This window comes from Fonticula alba, assembly GCF_000388065.1.
Source record: "Fonticula alba strain ATCC 38817 unplaced genomic scaffold supercont2.4, whole genome shotgun sequence".
In the NCBI taxonomy this organism is placed as follows: domain Eukaryota; order Rotosphaerida; family Fonticulaceae; genus Fonticula; species Fonticula alba.
Genome location: NW_009242974.1, coordinates 2,317,185 through 2,333,744, shown reverse-complemented (window position 1 = coordinate 2,333,744; position 16,560 = coordinate 2,317,185). Strand labels below are relative to the sequence as shown.

Here is a 16,560-nt window from a genome sequence, read left to right as displayed (position 1 = left end):
GGGGGGAGATCTGCCCATTGGCCCTAGCAGCAGAAGGACCCCGAAGCCTGCCGTAATCCAAGCCGGCAAAGTAGCCGCACGGCACGTTCCTGAGGGCCGTAAACTTGACGCGGGCCCACGAGCCCTTGCATGTGATGCCCCTGGGGGTCCCGCCTGTGGGACGCCCCCCTCCCCTGACCGTACAACATGCCTGCTTACGGTGCACCTGAGCCCGGTCAAACGACTCGGGGCGGCCCCGAATGCTGGTTTTCGCGGGGCCGCCCAGGGTGCGCAATAAAAAATGCCAACCATGCCTGTAGCCCCGCTCCCACCCCCTCGGGGCAGAAGGTGGGACAGCTGGGTCCGGGCAAGAGGGCCCTCGGATGCCGGCAAGAAGTGGATGCCCGTATACGGGCGAAAGGTCGACCGCCTTTCTCCCCGCAGAGCACACGGCTGTTGCCACCCTCGGGGGAGCATTTTCAAAGGCATGAGCGGCTCACGCATCGCCCCATGGTCGAAGCGATCATTCTGAAAGGACCTCGAGAAGCCACGCGTTGCTTGAAGCAGTCCCCCCCCCCACCCCCGGCCCAAGCAGGCATCCACAGCTCGTGCGCAACGCCATGAAACCCTATTTGCACAGATGCCCCGGCGATGCGCCATCCGGAGCCTCGGAACACGCTGGCTTCGCATGGACAAACCAAGCGAAGGGAACGAACTGACAAAAGCTTCCCACATGCTGGGCGGGAGGAAGAGGCGAAGCCCACTTCAAAAACCGCCAGCCCCCTGGCCCTCGCTGAGAGGGCCCTTTTTTCTTCCAATGACCCAGCCCCGCCGTGGCTTTAACTCCCCTTCGCGGGACCGAAACCCACCGGGCCTGCGGAGCATGACACAAAGGTGGATTTTGCCGGGCCCTCTCGCATCTCCCACTGACAAGTATCTTGCACGCTTGCTGGCGACCTGGGCAGACATTCGGCGCCGGCTCGTCCCAGTTGGTGAGAACTCCCGGGCTCACCTGCTCAAGTCCCTGTCCGGCGGGGACAGTCCTCTTCATGGTGGCACAGTGGGGGAAGGAAGAGCTCCAGACGTGTCTGCTCTTGCATAATTGCACGCTGATGCGTGCTCAAATCCATGCCTTCTAGGAGATGCTCATATAAATACCTGGATGTGATGTACCCGCCACACTGTGCACCGAAGCCAGATCAGCGCGGGGAATTCGCCAGCTTTCCAACTGCCCCATGGGCAGATGATGAAGCCATCCTCGCGGGTCCGGCCTTTACCAACCTTCGGCATAGTTTTGAGCCCACCTCAAATGTCACCCAGCATGAGGGGCTCGCGAGAGGCCAGCAGGAGCATCGCGCGAGGAGCATGGCCTCTGGTGGCTCTCGCTGGAGCAAGCCGAACACCGCACCCGGGCTCCAAGGCGAACGAGCGCTTCGAGGGAGGCCTCCCAGAAGGTGATTGCATGCGCCGAGGGGCCGGCAGGTCGGCAGGGAGATTCAGCAAACTGACTTTCAGCCAGCGAGGCAGGACCCCAAGCAAGAGGCTCCAAACGCCGGACAGAAGGTCCGGGTCCTGTCGTTTGTGAGTTTGATTGTGGACTTTACATGGCATGATCTTTGACATTGTGGTCTAAGCTGTGGTCATATGATAAACCGGTCATAGGCCCTATGCACCACAGGGGCATGTGATTGAAAATGTACATTGCCCCTCCAGAGCGGCGTTGACAACAATTGACAAGGTGCCCTGGAGCCGCACCCGCCGCCCAGATGCAGCAACACTCGGTCAGGACTCCAGCCCCCCCCCCCCCCCCCACCCACACACACACTCGGAATGAAAAAAAAGCCCGCTCGCGAGGGGCATGCGGAGAGAAGACCGAGCGGCTCATGCATGCCCTAGCTAGAGCGAGCCGAATGCCCGCCTCGACTCCGCCTCCAGTGTGGCAAGGGGAAACAGGGTCAGAGAGACACACCCAACGATAGCGGTGATCAAAAAAGACGCCCTGGCGTGTCATCGGGCCAACGGCAGGATGGCGGCTTGCGGGGAGAGGCCTCGGTCACTGTTGGCATCAGGGGGGGACGCGCAAGTCAGAGGGCGCTTTCTCCCAGTGAGAATACACTTTCGCTCCCCCTTCCCACTGTCCTTGACCCCCCCCCCCCCCCCCCCAACATCCCCACCCCTGGTGTATCTCGTCACCCGCCAGACAACCGTGCCAGTGTGGGGGACGCGGGAGGGGGACCCCGCCGGCTGCGGGGGGGGGGGGGGGGAGGTATCGGCTACCACACGCGATCCAGGATGCATGCCAGCAACATGGTAACATCTTTACTTTCCTCTTCCATCACCAGAGGATGGGGGGGCGACTTGCCCAAGGGGAGAAGGCCCTCGAAACTTTTCATGTGAAAAAAGCCCGCCTTTCGAGGCTTCCCTGCCCGGCCAGGCACCGATCACATAGCCACCCTCCCCATTCATCCCTCCCTCGCTTGCATCCACACGCACGCACACACACACACACACACCACACACACTCGCTCCTTGCCCCTTCCTTCCTTTCCTGAGCCCATCGCCTCTGCTCTAGCCCCCGTTCGAGAAGATGTCCCTCTACACCCTTGTGTTCGGCATCCTGGTCATGGAGGTGGTTGCCTTCCTCCTGCTGATGCTGCCTTTCTCCCCGGCCTTGTGCGTTCCCATTAGATTGGAAAGAATCTCCCCTCCCCTCCCCTCCCCCCCCCCCTTTGGTGCCCTCCTGCCCGGACGATGGCCCGACTGACAAATCTCCATCCTCAGCCGGAAGAAGGTCGTTTCGCTCATCGCCAACTCCCCGTTCGCCGCAAAGCTCAAGATCGGTGTCCAGGTGGTGTTTGTCCTGGTCACTCTTCTCTTCCTCGGTACGCTCGGGAGCTCGGCCTCACCCAGGGGAAAGAGCTTTCATTGTGCTCCCGCCCCTCCCCTCGCCCGTCACACAAGCCTCCCTTGTTGAGCCATGCGGGGCCGGTGTTGCTTTTGACATGCCTCTGACCTGTGTGCTCTATCCTGCGCATTCCCTCGCTGATCCTCTTCCAGAGTCCATCAGCCGCATGTATCGCCTGGAGAATGAAATCTCCCAGCAGCAGGCCGTCTACAACAAGGGCACCGCCCTGATCGACCCCTTCATGAACCTCTACACCTCGAAGTTTTACGCCGAGCGCAATGTCTACCTGACTGGCATCACTCTCTTCCTGGCCTTGTACGTCCTGCCAGCCCCGAGCACCATGTTCGCAATGGGCCACGTGCCTTCCTCGGGAGAACCCACCTCTGACCACGACTCTGCTGGCCGGCCTCCCTGGTCCACCATCAACAGTGTCCTCCACCGCTTCCAGGCCGTGCTTCTGGAGATCTCCACCTCGGAGGCCAAGCTTGCTGTCCTGCACAAGCAGTATCTCAACTCCGAGAAGGTGCACCTTTCCCCCATGCTCCCCCTCGCCCCTCTCTCTCTCTGCCTTTCGCTGCAAGACTGCCCAAACTGCCAGCTGTTGTGCCCGCAGAAACTGACAGGTCCCCCACCTCCCACCGACGTTTACTTGCGCAAACCATGCACACAGGAGTACAAGCGCATGATCGATGAGTCCGGCTCCTCCTCCTCCTCCATCAAGGTCCGTATCCGAGCTGCCTGTCCGGCACCGGGAAGAAGGCCGACACATTTGCTGCCCACCTCGTGCGGCTTGCCTCCTCCCATGTCCGGCTGAGCCACCTCCCACCTCAGCCCTGCTCACCTTAGTTCGCCTCATTTTGTCTCTTGCCCCCTCCCCCGCCCCCCCCCCCTCCCTTGCCCATATCTCTTCATGCGCGCGATATCCCCTTCCACCTGCCTCATGAACTCCCCTCCGCGCGCGACCCCTTCTCGTCCTCGGCGCAACCCGTATGTGTCTGTTCGCTCTCCGCCCCCCCTGCGTATCTTCGTGCAGGAGCTGAACAAGACCATTGCCGACCTCGAGAAGGAGGTACGCTCTTCGCCCTCCGGCTTGTGCTTCACACGGCCTCCTACACACTCCCACGCTCATGAATATTTGCACACACGTCTGCCTGCTGGCTCGCACGCGCACCCTCCGCGTGCTGTCTCCCCCCCCCCCTCCCCTCAGATAACCGCGCATCATTGGCACTAACAGGTCACCGCCGTAACACACCCCACCTCTCGCCCTCCCGCCCCCCCCCCTCCCCATGGCTGGCTAAAGGTCACCTCCCTGAAGAAGAACAACACCGCCCTCGAGACCCAGGCCAAGAACCAGAACGCCACCTTTGTCAGTCTCATGGATGAGCGCGACAAGCTCGAGCGCATGGTCAACCAGCAGCGCGGCGTCGTGGAGAACAAGAAGGATCTCTGAACGCGCATACTAATGCGCGCATTTCCTGCATGAATGTCATCCGGTCCGAGTGACCCCCCGGGATGCCTCCTCACCCGGTGGCGCGTGTCAGAATGCCACAGCGCACCGTCGCGCACTGGCCAAGGTCACTGTCCCATCTCTCTGCCCTCCTTTCTCCGTCCCCCTCCCTCGGTCCTCTCCATGGCTCCAACACACCTGTGCAAATGGAGCCCAAGTCCAGGTCAGAGGCGTGTGGTGGATAGAGAGAGAGAGAGAGAATATACATCCATGTTTGACAGGGGAGGCTTTCTGGTTGGATAGGAGGAGGTGGTGAAAGGAAGAGCGCGATGGATGTGCACATCAAGACACAAGGACGGGGCAATTAGGTGAGGGGGGGAATGAAAGGTGTATTCAGAAGACTGTGAAAGAGGCCCTCCGGGTGAAAGAGCCATCCGTGGGAAGGGGGGGGGGGGCAGCCAGCTGGGAAGAGAAGTGCCCTGGGAGAAAGAGGGCATGTGGGCGATGGGGGGGGGGGAGTAAACAAATGCCTTAGTTGCCATCGCTCGGCCGAGAACACGCCGGCCCCGGGGCTCCCCCCAGAGTGGCACGGTAGTCCTTCATCATCTGAGAAACCATCGAGTCACAAAGCTTGGCGATCGGGTGGAGCTTGGCGGCCTCGCGCTTGGCGAACTCGCTCCCCAGAGCGGCAGCCCGCTCGAAGTCCACTCGTGCCAGCTCGTCTGCCTCCTCGGACGCGCCGCCGAGGAACCGCCGAAGCATCGCGCGCTGAGTGAAGGCCGCCGCGAGGACCTTCTTGCGGTCCTCGGCCTGGATAAGCACCGGCGTCCCCGAAGCGCCCTTGGTCAAAAGCTCAATGGCCAAATCCAGGGCACCCATGGCGTCCTCCTCGCGCCGGAGAAGACGATAGGTTTGAGCCCTGCGAGTGGAAGAGAATCAAGGGACCGGGGAAGAGGGAGGTTAGAGGGAGAAATGATGGCGTGAAAAGGGCGGGGACGGGCAGAGGAAGGTCACGAACAGGTCGTTAAAAGCCCCGGCAAAGGTCGGGTGCTCCTGCGTCAGGGCAACCAGCTGGGGGAGGGCCTCATCAAGCTTGCCAGAGGCGGCCAGGGAAATGATGCGCAGGTGCTTGTCCTTCACCTCGGCGGGGATGGGGGCCATCTCGAAATCAACGGCATCAAGGTCGTTGGCAGAAGCAGCCGGCGTCGAGGCCGGGTCTGGCAAGGTGACATACACACACACACGCGCGTGTACACACACATTCCGTTGGGGAGGAGGGGGCGGCAAGGGAGAAGGCAATGTGAGTGCGCAAATACACACAGGGAGAGCCGGAAGGGAGAAACCCAAAGACAGAAGGCGGATGTCGCAAAAGCAGGTGCGTACCCTCATCGAAGACAATGCTCAGGATCTGATCGTCCGTCAGGTTAGGGCGGTCGCTGGCCATGGTGATAAAAGGGGGATGTGGGGGGGGGGGAGGGGGGAGAAACGAAGGAGGGAAGTTGGTGGTAGGAAAGCGGGGAGGGTGAGGGGCTTAGTGGGGGAGGGATTTTATCTGCCGCCTCCATTCGGTCGCTTAAGGCACGGATAACATCTCCCCACCGTGCCCCGGAGCCGCCAAGTCCACGACCATCAACGCATCCCGCCTAGCCGTGTGATGCAGAGACTACGTTGGGGTGCTTCCTGGCACCTGCAAGGCAATCTCAGGTCCGCTCCTGCCCCAACAGGGGGGCATGGATTATCCAGGACGCAGACGCCCATGGATCGGGGGGATAACACCGGGGGAGCGAGCCTCCAACTCCTCGCCCCCCAGCGGCGCTTACACCATTCATGATTGCCCTGGTCGATCAGTCACCAAACAGGCGTGATTCGTGTGGTGGGATCTGATGATGGAGAACACCCACGGCCAATCTTACGCATGAGAGGGCGGAAATGGGCGGAAATGCCCCCCCCCCCTCAGTTGCTCTGGCCAGCCAACGGGGGCGGACTGCCAGGCCTTGGATCTTTAGAGGGCCCCGCCCTCGTCGCCCCCCCCCCCCCCCCCCCCCTGGGCCTTCTCTCAGAAACGCCACCGGCCGTCTGGGCCACTGGGGCCACTTCGGTCCTTGACCAATCCCCACACTTTCCAAATAGGGGGGCTGGGATAGGGGGCAGGCCGGGGGTAGAGAGAAAGACCTCGGCACGCGTGCTGGTGTGAGGCTCAAACACGTAGGATGGTGAGCCAGACGAAGCGGAGAAGACTCCAGAGTGGCAGAGAGAGGCAGAGAGAGGCAGAGAGGGAGAGAGAGAGAGAGACAGAACATCTCTGTATGGCTGTGGGAGCAGCCCACAAGCGCAATATCGTCCCGAGCGAGTATACAGGATTCAGCTCCAACACCGTCCCTGCCTGGAGGTCGGTGAGGTGCATGTCACCCCTGGCACTCTCTGTCACGCTCCCTTTTTTCCGCACTCTGTCTCTCACGCACCGCGGCAAATGGCGGCCCTGACCCGAGGTCCGACACCAGTGCTGCTCGCTCTGCTTTCCTCCCGCCCCTCCATTCCCCCGTCGGTTTGGCTCTTCCTCGCCCGATTACTCGCGCTTGAGAGTTTGGGATGCCGGGATTTTTCTGCGGTGGCACCATCGCCCGAGGCCCTCGGGCCCGAGGGGAACAGACACAACGGCACCCTGCGCCTTCCCTCCCCCCTGGCTCTCTCTCTCTCTCTCCCTCCCTCCCCTTTCGCGACCCTCCCGGCCCTCTCCTCCCTTCCCCACCCGCCACCTCCATTGCCCACCCCTGGTACATCCCCCCCTCCCCTCCTCCCCTCCTCGCCCCCTCTCGTACATACTCCCCTCACCATGGTGCTCCTGGATCAAGGGCTGCCGTGAGAGTGTCACCTCTCCTCCTCATGTGCAGGGGTCTGCCCCAGGTCTCGCCACCTGCGCTGCTGTCGCGGCCTCCACTGCCGCTGGCGCGGACGGATGACCCACTTGCAGCCTGTGGGGCGGCAATTGGCTGACCCCCGCCGCAGCCAGTCGCACATAGCACCATGGCTTGGGTCGCATACCCCAGCCAACCATTTCCCCATTCTAACTGCGATTGTCCCTGGCATCCCACCTCCGGGCATTGTCCCTCTTTTGCACAGCGCGCCCAGTCGCCCTTTTCTCCCATTTCTACGTCAACATGGTACGCCCATAGCATGTGCCATCCATCCAACTTGGCATCCACACCCCCATGACTGGCCCCTTCTTTCTGCTGACCCTCTCACCCTCCCTTTGAATGCTGTCCCTCGTGCCATGCAGATGCAATTTTTCCTCCTCATCAATCGCCAGGGCAAGGTTCGCCTGGCCAAGTGGTTCGTGCCGACCCCGACCTCCGAGAAGAACAAGATTGCCCGCGAGGTCGCGCAGCTTGTCCTGAGCCGGCGTAACAAGATGTGCAACTTCATCGACTGGAAGGGTACGGGCTTGCACACACACACACACACACAGACACAGACATGGGCATTCTCGTGCCACGATGTGCCCCACACGTGCTGATTACCACTGCCGTCCCCCCCCCCCCCCCCCCCCTCTGCACATGCAAACACACGCACACACGTGCCCTCTTTTCCTGCTCTCTCCTCTCCGACACTCAGATCGCAAGATTGTCTACCGTCGCTATGCCTCCCTTTACTTCATCACCACCGTCGACAACGACGACAACGAGCTGTATGCCCTGGAGGCCATCCACCAGTATGTCGAGGTTCTCGACCGCTACTTCGGCAACGTGCGTGCCTCTTCCCCCTTCGGTCCCGTCTCCTACTTTGCTTCTCCCGGTCTGACACAAATCACCACGCCCGACCTTGCCACCCTGTGCCGCCATTCCCCCTCCCCCGGCCGTCCATACACAGGTGTGCGAGCTCGATCTCATCTTCAACTTCCACAAGGCCTACTTTGTCCTTGATGAGGTTCTCCTCGGCGGTGAGCTCCAGGAGTCCTCCAAGAAGGCAATCCTCAAGAGTGTCGCTCAGCAGGATAATCTCATGGAGAGTCCCGAGCACGCCCCCATCTCTGAGATCTGAGAGTCTCCCTCTCCTCTCCTCCCTTTCTCTTGGCCAGGCCCGGCACATAGTTTCCGCCCGAAATGCACCTTCCCCCTTGTACTTGCCATCAACCTGCCTGGGTCGGGCTCTCCCCATCCCGGTCGACTGTGCATCCCTTCACAACTATACAAACACAAAACCATGCAATCCGGAAGTGTGTCCCAACCAGAGTAACCCCAGTCCAAACCGCCCTCTGGCCGAGGTGCCCTCTCGCCCATGCTGAATAACCCCCGTCCACACACACACACACACGCACGCGCGTACGCACGCGCGCGCGCACACTACGATGGCTCCCCCACCCTGCTGGAGAGACAGGCATAGGGAAGAAAGGAAAATGAAACCCCTCGTAGGAGACCACCCGGAATAGCATCCCTCTCCGACACACGTTGCCGCCATCAGGCAATAAGAAGGGTAGGAGCAGGGGCAATCTGTCCCATTCATAGGAGAGAGAGAGAGAGAGCCCTGCCACCATTTCGGCGTGCACCCACAGATGGGGGGCTGGCGCGTCTTCCCCGTTCATGCGTGTGTCCGAGAGGGACACAGAGGGGGGAGGGAGGGAGAAATGGACCCCAATGCTGGACGGCGGCGGCTTGCTTTACCTCCCGCTCAGTGGGTCGCAGCAGATGACAGGCTGGCCGGGGAAATGCCGCTGCGAGATAAGGAAGCTCGCAGCAGGTGCCGACACCTCAAACGGGCTAGCAGCAGGGACCAAACGGCACCGCTAACCTGTGCGAAGCCTTTCACATATGATGGCCTGAGGGACTGCCAGCAAGATCACAACTACCCGCCCCTCATCGGACATCAGCGGGTGCATCATGTAAAAATGGCACAGCGCCCCGAAGGTGTAGCACCTCTCCGCTCCTGGCGCGACAAAAAAAAAGGAACAAGGAAGGCCAGCCACGCGCAGACGAATAGAAAGTAGGGGATGAAAGTAGGGAGAGAAAGGAGGGGGAGAGGGAAAGGCACTGAGGGGAGAACTGGCGGGGAAAGGGAGCGGGAGGGGAGGCCATCACACCTGAAAAAGCACCCCTGTCTCCCGGCGCCCACCTCCCGGCGCCATGAAAAAAGCATGCCAGGTCCTCCCCTGTGCCCTCCTCTCTTTCCGCCACGCGCGTCGCCCCCATACACAAACACCACTTCCCACAGCATCCCCTCTCCTATCACAAGACACCAGACACGAAGAAGAAGGAAAAACGTGAGAAAATCTGGATCAACTGGTATATTATTGAGACAACAAGGATGCCTGCCATCAAAACAACGACGAAGCTGAGACCGCTCCAGTCCCACCCCCGAGGGGGGAAAGAGAAAGCAAGTGCGTGTGGCAGGCAGGAAATCCATCTACGGCAAAGCGCGCGCAGAGGGGGACATCGCGCGAGGGGAAGCACGCAGGGGGGGGGGGCGGCGCAGTGACGCATCCTCCCATCCACGTGTGTTGCCCCCTCTCGCGCGTTGCGGCGGCCATATGCAAAGCAAGCACACAGGGCCTCTCATCTCGAGGGGAGGAGAAAGATGACATGCGCGTGTCAAAGGGGAGCAATTTTCATGCACATGTCAACACCGGAGGGTGTGGGGGGGGAAAGGGGGGGCGAAGACATTTAGTAGTCATCCTCCTCCTCGCCACCGCCAGCAGCGCGGCGAGCCTGCTTGCGGGCAACGCGGCCGGGGCGGCCACCGTTGTACGGGGAGGTGAAGGAGATCTCAATGTGCTTCTGGGAGTCCAGGCGGACCATGAAGGAAGGAACAGTGACGACCTGCTTGCCGACACTGTCAACACGCGAGCAGGGACGGACAAGAGGCGGGGGAGGAGGGGGCCGGGGGGGACGGGGGCTGGTCAGCTACGAGGTGTGTAGTAGGCTCTCTCGCCGGCCCCGAAGGAGGGACTGTATATACGGAGGAGGAGCTCTGGGCGCCCGAGGCGCAACGGTTGAGGGGGCGATAGGGGATCATACCGGATGTGACGCTGGAGGATCAGGACACGAGCGTGGTGGATGGACTTGGCGAGACCCTTCTTGAAGACCTGAGTCTGGAGGCGACGCTCAAGGAAGTCGTGGTGGGTGAGGGCCAGGACGTAATCCAGGCGGTTCTTGTCCTCAGGCAGGACACCGAGGCGGATCAGGCGACGGATGAGGGCGTTACCCTCGAACAGACGGCGCGGGTCGGAGGGGTCCAGGGTGAGGAGCTCACGAGCAGCCTTGCGGACCTTGGACAGGGTGTAGTTGACGCGCCAGACCTGTGGGACGATGCGGCGCAGCGAGCAGCGACAAATTAGAGCGAGGATAAATGGGAACAAGCACCGGCGTGTGAGTGGACGGAGGGGGAGGAGGAGGAGGAGGAGAAATTGGCGGGGGCTTGGGGCATTCACGCTGCAGGAAAGAAAAAGACCAAAGACCGGGTCTTCACACATGCGGCCACGCGCCACACGCCTGGCAGAGGCAGCAGAGCGGCATCGCCGGGGAGCGACAAAAAACCGGAACAAGGAGAGGCAAGGAAGAGAAAGCACAGACAAGGGGGAAAGGACGGACCTCATGCTTGTTCTTGAGACCGAACTCACCGCAGAGCTTGAGCTCCTGGTCGATGCGCTCCTTCTCGAAGGGGCGGCGGGGGACGGTGTAGGTCTTGGAGTAGTTGGGCTGAACCATGGTGGCGTTCGCAGTACTTGATCAGTGGAGGAGAATCAAAAGTAACAAGCGTTGAGACGGGACCCTCGGGAGGAGTGCGAACGCGGGAGTGCCTCATCAACCTCCCCCCCCCCCCCCCCGTTTTCCCCCCCCCCCCCCAGTCCCTCCCCCCCCCCCCCCCCTCCGCCCACCCCCCGGCCCCCAGGAAGAAAGAGCGCACACATGGCCCGCCCCAAGGAGGCGCGTTCACCGGTCGGGCCGTCCGGGCCACGGGTCCCCTCCTCAGTTCCCCCGCCCTCAGGCCCCGCCCCCCGCCCCCCGCCCCCCCGGCCACTCACTCGGACGGACAAAGAGGACCCGTTGCCCCACACAGACGCCCTGGCTAGGCCAGCTGGCTCGGGAGTGGGGGGGGGCACGTTCCCATGCGAAAACGGCTCGCAAGCCGAGGGAGGAACGAAGAAAATACCACACACTACGCAACAGGCGACCCACACTGCTCGGCACCCTTCGGCAAGCAACCGTGAAAGGGACAACATGCGCCCGATATGGGGCGAAGGCGAGGGGGGGGGGGGGGGACGGAAGTAACGGGGGGGCACACGGGGGTGCCGCATCCGCGTCCGTCCGTGTGTCCGGAGCCAAGACCGCGGACGGAGACCGACTGGCCAGCTTCCGCAGGAGAGACATACCAGGGAGAAAGGCGGCAGCATGGTCCGCCCCGTCATGCCACCTTCTGCCAGCCGGAAGCCGAGCGGGCTCCTGCGCCGGAGGCAGCGCGACGCGATACACAAACCCCATCCCCCTCGGCCAAAAGGAACCACAACCCCTGAGAAACCCTGCCCAGCCGACCGCCACTCCGGCAGGGCTCGCCCATGCGGAAGCGCAGGCACGCTCGAATGCCAAGTAAGCCTCATGCGGGACTGGGTTCCCTGCCCCCAAAGCTCCTGGGGTAAACCCTCGAAATGCTATAATGTCAACCCGAGAGAATGTCTTTTCGGCCCCGCAGCAGGGGCCAGGGAGCCAGAACGGTCCAACCGACCAAAGGAGATTACGCCCCCGCATGGACGGCACCCGAAGCGGGTTTTCCTTTCGCCGGCCTAGATCAACCGGGCCTCGATATATTTGAATCATTACAATACACCTGGTTTTTGAACACCACTCAGCAACGGGGCACCCACTCTCTCTCTCTCCCCCCCGCCCCCCCGGGCCTGGCCTTGCACGCCTGGACCCCGGATCTGCATGCCACTTTTCGACGAAAATCACGAGGAAAGATCACTCGGCCGGGATAGCCTTTCGGTTCATGTGCTTTGTTCAATGCGGCGGGAGCTGGCCCGGCGCCGATCCCCCGCCGGCTGCCGATCCCCCGGCTTGGGCGCCTCCCGAGGCGGACAGGGAGAAAGCACTCGCCTCGCTCACCGCACGGACAATGCGCGATCGCACAAGCGACGCCTGGTGGCTGTAGTCGGCAATGGCCTGGTCTAGTTTGCGTGAAAGTCTGGTGTTCTCGAAGCGGTACGTCTGCACCGAGCGCGGAGGGGCATTTAGTTAGCCAGGTGTTCGACAGAAGAAGCAGGGGGCGCAAATCAACACAATGTGTCAGGGGGGTGGACGGTGGCCCAGAGCAAGGCACAGGCACGGGCACGGGCACGGGCACGGGCACGGGCACGGCTGCGATCGTCGGACAGGCGCAGGCACGAGGCCGCCTCTTGCCCGAACGCACCATCAGCAGGAAGTCCTCCACGGTCAGGGCAAGGAGTTGATCTTCCGTGAAATCCGGCGGAAGGAGGGCTTCCAGGCCGGACAGGACATTGCCCGGCTCAACGTCGCCGGCTGGGTCATCTTCTGCGGGGGCCGAAATTTCCCCCTCCCCAGGGCTGGCGACTTCATGGCCGGCCCCACGGCCTTCGCCGATGCCAGCATCGGTGGGGTTTTTGTCGCCAGTGCTGCCATCAGCGTCCGCACGCATGCCCGGCGAGGCCGCGGCCGAGGACGTGGAGTCCTGCTCCACAGGGCGTGAAGCTGGGGGAAGGAGCACGCCAGTTTGATCATCCACCGGCACATGTTTCGCCGGGCACCCTGCCTCCGGAATGTCGGTCGCCGCCGGGACTGCCCGGTGGTCCGGCGTCAGCGGAGTTTGGCCCGACGTCGGGCCCTTCGGCAGTCGCTGGGGAGAGGCGCCCAGGCCCGGCCGCCCCGGAGGGAGGACCACTCCCAATGCCAGCACATTCAGCGGGTGTGCCGGGAACCGCGGCGATGGAGACTGCTGCTCGATGGGTGTCGATGCACCAGCTGGCGGATCCTCCCCGGCGGTGATCGGTCGCGGCCAGCCATCATCAGCATCAGCATCGGCATCACCATCGCCAGCACCGCGCCGAGGGGACTTGCCTCCCGGGGTCACTGGCTCCGATTCGGACGCCAACAGCAGCCCCTGTGTTAGCCGCCGCCGGAGCCAAGTGTCCGGGCTGGTTTCCAACCCACGGATGCCAGTCAATGAAGTGGCATGCGTCCATGGGTCGTGCCCGGTGGCTGCCGCCATGGCGGGGCCGATATTCTGAAAAAGCGGCGACTCCAGTGTGGCCAGGTCGTCGGGGGAGGCAGGCCGGGGCTGCCGCGGGGCCGAAGTCGGCTCGGCTGTTACTGGCGACCGGTGCCCAGCCGGCGCGGTCACCAACTGCAGCGAGCACGGCCGACCATCGGTGCCCGGAGATGCGGCCACCCGAAACCCAGGCACCGGGCTTGGGGTCGGAGGGGCCGGGCTTTGGGGAATGGGCGGCGTTGGGCTCGGAGAGGCCGGGTATGTCCGGGGTGTTGGGTGGGCGAAGGATACACAAGAGGCCCGGGCGCCATCCTCTGGTGCTTGGGCGATCCGGCTTAAGCTCGGCCGCATACTTGGACTGGTGGTTACCCGGTTCAAACTGCTTGCCGGAGAAACGCTCTCCTTCGGTTCGGCCAGCGCCAATGTCCCTTCGGGGCTCAGCTCGCCCGTCATCCGGCGTACCAGTTCGTCTTGATCGGAGATCGATTGGGTTCTCGACCTACACGAGAATGAAAGCTCCTGCTCGGGTCCGGAGGGCAGCTCCGACCCCATCTCCGGTCCTAGCACCAGTTGCGATTCAAGCCCTGGCACCGGCTCGACTTGCGTTTCTAGTTTGGGCGTGGATTGCTCGTTTGCAATACCAGTCTGCATCTCGGTGTCGCTGTCGGTGTTGGTCTCGGTCTGCATCTCGGCGTCGATCTCGGTCTGCATCTCGGTGTCGATCTCGATCTCAGCCTCCTGCTCGATTTGTTCCTTAGACATAACATGAGTCTCAATCTCATTAACGGCGACCCCAGGCTCAGTATCAAGCTTAATCTCGGACCCAGCGTCGGCAGCCTCAAGCTCGGTGTCTGCAGTCTCAAGCTCGGTGTCGGCAGTCTCAGGCTCGGTGTCGGCAGTCCCAAGCTCGGTGTCGGTAGCCTCAAGTTCAGTGTCGGCAGCCTCAGGTTCAGTATCGACAACCTCAGGCTCAGTATCGGACTTGGGCTCGGGCTTGATATCAGAATCGAGCCCACGAACCGGTCGATGCGTCATTATGGCTGCCGAGTCAGACAGTAGTGGCGACTCGGGGCCCGCCATTGGGCCCATCCTGGGAGACGTGTCCAAATCCCTGGTGCCACTGCCCCCGGAGGCAAGCGCCAGGCGAGGCGACTTGCGCGTTGACCGCGGTGGGGCTCCTTCCACATCCGGAGCAGCACGTTGGCGCTTTCCCGAGTTCAGGGGCGACACCACACCGACAGGGGAACGGGTCAAAGCATCTGTTGTTTGGGATGTCCGGCCGCTTGGTGATGTCGCCTCGGCGTGTGTCGCCGCCGACATCATCTCAAAAAGAGGGCTCGCCGGGCATGAGTGGACAAAGGGCGAGGCAGGGGAGAGGCGGCCATCCAATAGAGACCCCTGCGGCGGGTTGCCTGGTGAGGCTGCGGTGGCGGGCTTTGATGGTGCGGCCGCTGGCGATAGATACTCCGACTCGCGAGGAGCATCGGATTCGGCGGCCTGTGCATCGAGGGCGCGCAGATGCTCGCAATAGGCTGCCACATCTCGCCGAGAGTGCTCGCCACTTCGCAGACACGCACAGTCACACCGGCAATGTGTCAGCACGCGGGTGGGCGAAGGAGGTGGCGAAAAGCACGCCAAAGAAGAGGCCGCAGCCCCGATCAAACGCACATCGCCGTGTCAGTGGGCTCCCATCCGCCAAGGGAAACGGCGCAGCTGTAGCAGGATGCCTGGTCAGGTGTCACGCTGCGAGGCGAATAGAAAAATCCAGCTCGGGCCATCTTCGTCAGGGCAACAGGGGGGGGGGGGGGGGGGGGGGGAAAGAAAGGCAAGACAAGGTCCCGCGTAAGTGAAGCAGCCAAATTCCGCGAGAGAGATCTGCCCTGCTCTCCCCTGACTTTCCGCCACAGCCGGAGACCAGGGGCCATCCGTCGGCGTACTTCTTCCGGCGAAAGTGCCCCAGAGTGCGGCCAGTAGCTGGGAGGATACCGGTCAATTGGCAGCGTCAGTCGACCGCAAGTTGATACAGCCGCCGATGAGCTGTCCGCCACCTCGGGCAGCATGAAGGTATACACTCGACTCTCTTGCAAGTGCAGATTCAGAAGGGGACACGCGGGGTTCATATTCACGTGGGCCTGCCTGTCAATCCCAGGACGTCAGCAAGCATGCACACATGGCAGGCGCACAGGAGGTCAGAGGGTGGGCGAGGTGTGCATATGCAGTGGCCGAAGCCCATGACGTACCGCGGGTCCTCGGTCCGGTCCCAGTGGCCGCGGCCTTGCCGGCACACATAGCACTGGAGATAGTCCACCGGAATGCGTGACGGGTCGTTGAGCGGCCGACCGCGGTTGGCGAACTTCGGTGGCGGGATGTGAAACCAGCCCTCCTCGGCAAAGCGTTGCCTGATGATCGTACTCCGGGTGGTCCGCCAGGAGCTCAGCGTATCCAGGCGATGCTCAGAGGCAGCCAGTCGCGCCAGGGGCTTCGCATTGGGTCCCGGAGGGGTCAAGGTGGCACTCGACATGGTTCACAGGTGTCACCGGGACAGCATCCCACGCCGGCCGAAGAAAGATGCCCAGGGACAGGAGCGGATCTACAGGGGGGGGGGGGGGAACCCGTGTGCCAGGGCGTGCTCGTGCGTGTGTGCAGATGTATGCGTGCAGGGGCAGGTGTGGATTTGTGGACGGGATGGAAGAAAGAGCGAATTGGGCGAGGGGGGGGGGGGAGAGAGAGAGAGGAGCGGGAAACAAGCCGGGAGGAGGATCTGGGCTTTGAGCAGGCGCCGGAAATAGGTTCCCGCCCGGACGAGATCGTTCCGTCCCACCTCTCGCCCTCCCGTGGAGGACAGCCGAATTTCAAAAATCCGATCGGCGCCCAGATGCCAACGTATAAAGAAACCGCCAGGCACAGGCGTGACCCAATCACGCCGAATATTATTGGCGGAATGTCCCCCCGGAGGGGAGTCCTCTGGACAGCTTGCGGCCCACATTCACGCGCGCCCGGGGGACTGGGGCTTCCTGGG

General features: G+C 62.5%; 5 protein-coding genes across 5 annotated transcripts; 2 read left to right on the top strand and 3 right to left on the bottom strand.

Annotated features, from left to right (window-relative positions):
- Positions 1–2,566: 2,566 nt before the first annotated feature.
- On the top strand, positions 2,567–4,334 carry H696_03051 (hypothetical protein; the record flags this gene model as incomplete). Its single annotated transcript, XM_009496939.1, has 7 exons — positions 2,567–2,652; positions 2,761–2,861; positions 3,037–3,199; positions 3,314–3,407; positions 3,555–3,605; positions 3,918–3,953; positions 4,185–4,334. The coding sequence occupies 7 exons, from the start codon at positions 2,567–2,569 to the stop codon at positions 4,332–4,334; spliced, it is 681 nt and encodes a 226-aa protein (XP_009495214.1).
- A 365-nt stretch (positions 4,335–4,699) lies between these two features.
- Positions 4,700–5,818, bottom strand: H696_03050 (hypothetical protein). Its single transcript, XM_009496938.1, has 3 exons — positions 5,715–5,818; positions 5,350–5,548; positions 4,700–5,250 (listed from the first exon to the last, which is right to left on the bottom strand). Exons 1-3 carry the CDS (start codon positions 5,773–5,775, stop codon positions 4,863–4,865), a joined length of 648 nt encoding a protein of 215 aa, XP_009495213.1. The 5' UTR covers positions 5,776–5,818; the 3' UTR covers positions 4,700–4,862.
- Positions 5,819–7,020: 1,202 nt separating this feature from the next.
- H696_03049 (hypothetical protein) lies at positions 7,021–8,537 on the top strand. The gene is made up of 5 exons (XM_009496937.1): positions 7,021–7,105; positions 7,452–7,492; positions 7,609–7,765; positions 7,944–8,074; positions 8,199–8,537. The coding sequence occupies exons 2-5, from the start codon at positions 7,490–7,492 to the stop codon at positions 8,367–8,369; spliced, it is 462 nt and encodes a 153-aa protein (XP_009495212.1). The 5' UTR covers positions 7,021–7,105; positions 7,452–7,489; the 3' UTR covers positions 8,370–8,537.
- A 1,057-nt stretch (positions 8,538–9,594) lies between these two features.
- H696_03048 (40S ribosomal protein S9-B) lies at positions 9,595–11,047 on the bottom strand. The gene is made up of 3 exons (XM_009496936.1): positions 10,913–11,047; positions 10,340–10,620; positions 9,595–10,154 (listed from the first exon to the last, which is right to left on the bottom strand). Exons 1-3 carry the CDS (start codon positions 11,027–11,029, stop codon positions 9,986–9,988), a joined length of 567 nt encoding a protein of 188 aa, XP_009495211.1. The 5' UTR covers positions 11,030–11,047; the 3' UTR covers positions 9,595–9,985.
- A 1,186-nt stretch (positions 11,048–12,233) lies between these two features.
- H696_03047 (hypothetical protein) lies at positions 12,234–16,062 on the bottom strand (the record flags this gene model as incomplete). Its single annotated transcript, XM_009496935.1, has 5 exons — positions 12,234–12,523; positions 12,726–15,102; positions 15,210–15,319; positions 15,479–15,677; positions 15,782–16,062. 5 exons carry the CDS (start codon positions 16,060–16,062, stop codon positions 12,317–12,319), a joined length of 3,174 nt encoding a protein of 1,057 aa, XP_009495210.1. The 3' UTR covers positions 12,234–12,316.
- Between the last annotated feature and the right edge of the window lie 498 nt (positions 16,063–16,560).

Excerpts from the sequence above, each read along its gene's own strand:
- H696_03049 (XM_009496937.1), top strand. Across the intron at positions 7,766-7,943 it reads CAACTTCATCGACTGGAAGG|ATCGCAAGATTGTCTACCGT; the intron begins GTACGGGCTTGC and ends TCCGACACTCAG. Across the intron at positions 8,075-8,198 it reads TCGACCGCTACTTCGGCAAC|GTGTGCGAGCTCGATCTCAT; the intron begins GTGCGTGCCTCT and ends GTCCATACACAG.
- H696_03048 (XM_009496936.1), bottom strand. The coding sequence starts at position 11,029 with ATGGTTCAGCCCAACTACTCCAAGACCTACACCGTCCCCCGCCGCCCC. Across the intron at positions 10,621-10,912 it reads GTCTCAAGAACAAGCATGAG|GTCTGGCGCGTCAACTACAC; the intron begins GTCCGTCCTTTC and ends ATCGTCCCACAG. Across the intron at positions 10,155-10,339 it reads ATCCTCCAGCGTCACATCCG|TGTCGGCAAGCAGGTCGTCA; the intron begins GTATGATCCCCT and ends GCGTGTTGACAG.
- H696_03050 (XM_009496938.1), bottom strand. The coding sequence starts at position 5,775 with ATGGCCAGCGACCGCCCTAACCTGACGGACGATCAGATCCTGAGCATT. Across the intron at positions 5,549-5,714 it reads GAGCATTGTCTTCGATGAGG|ACCCGGCCTCGACGCCGGCT; the intron begins GTACGCACCTGC and ends TCACCTTGCCAG. Across the intron at positions 5,251-5,349 it reads GCCGGGGCTTTTAACGACCT|GGCTCAAACCTATCGTCTTC; the intron begins GTTCGTGACCTT and ends TTCCACTCGCAG.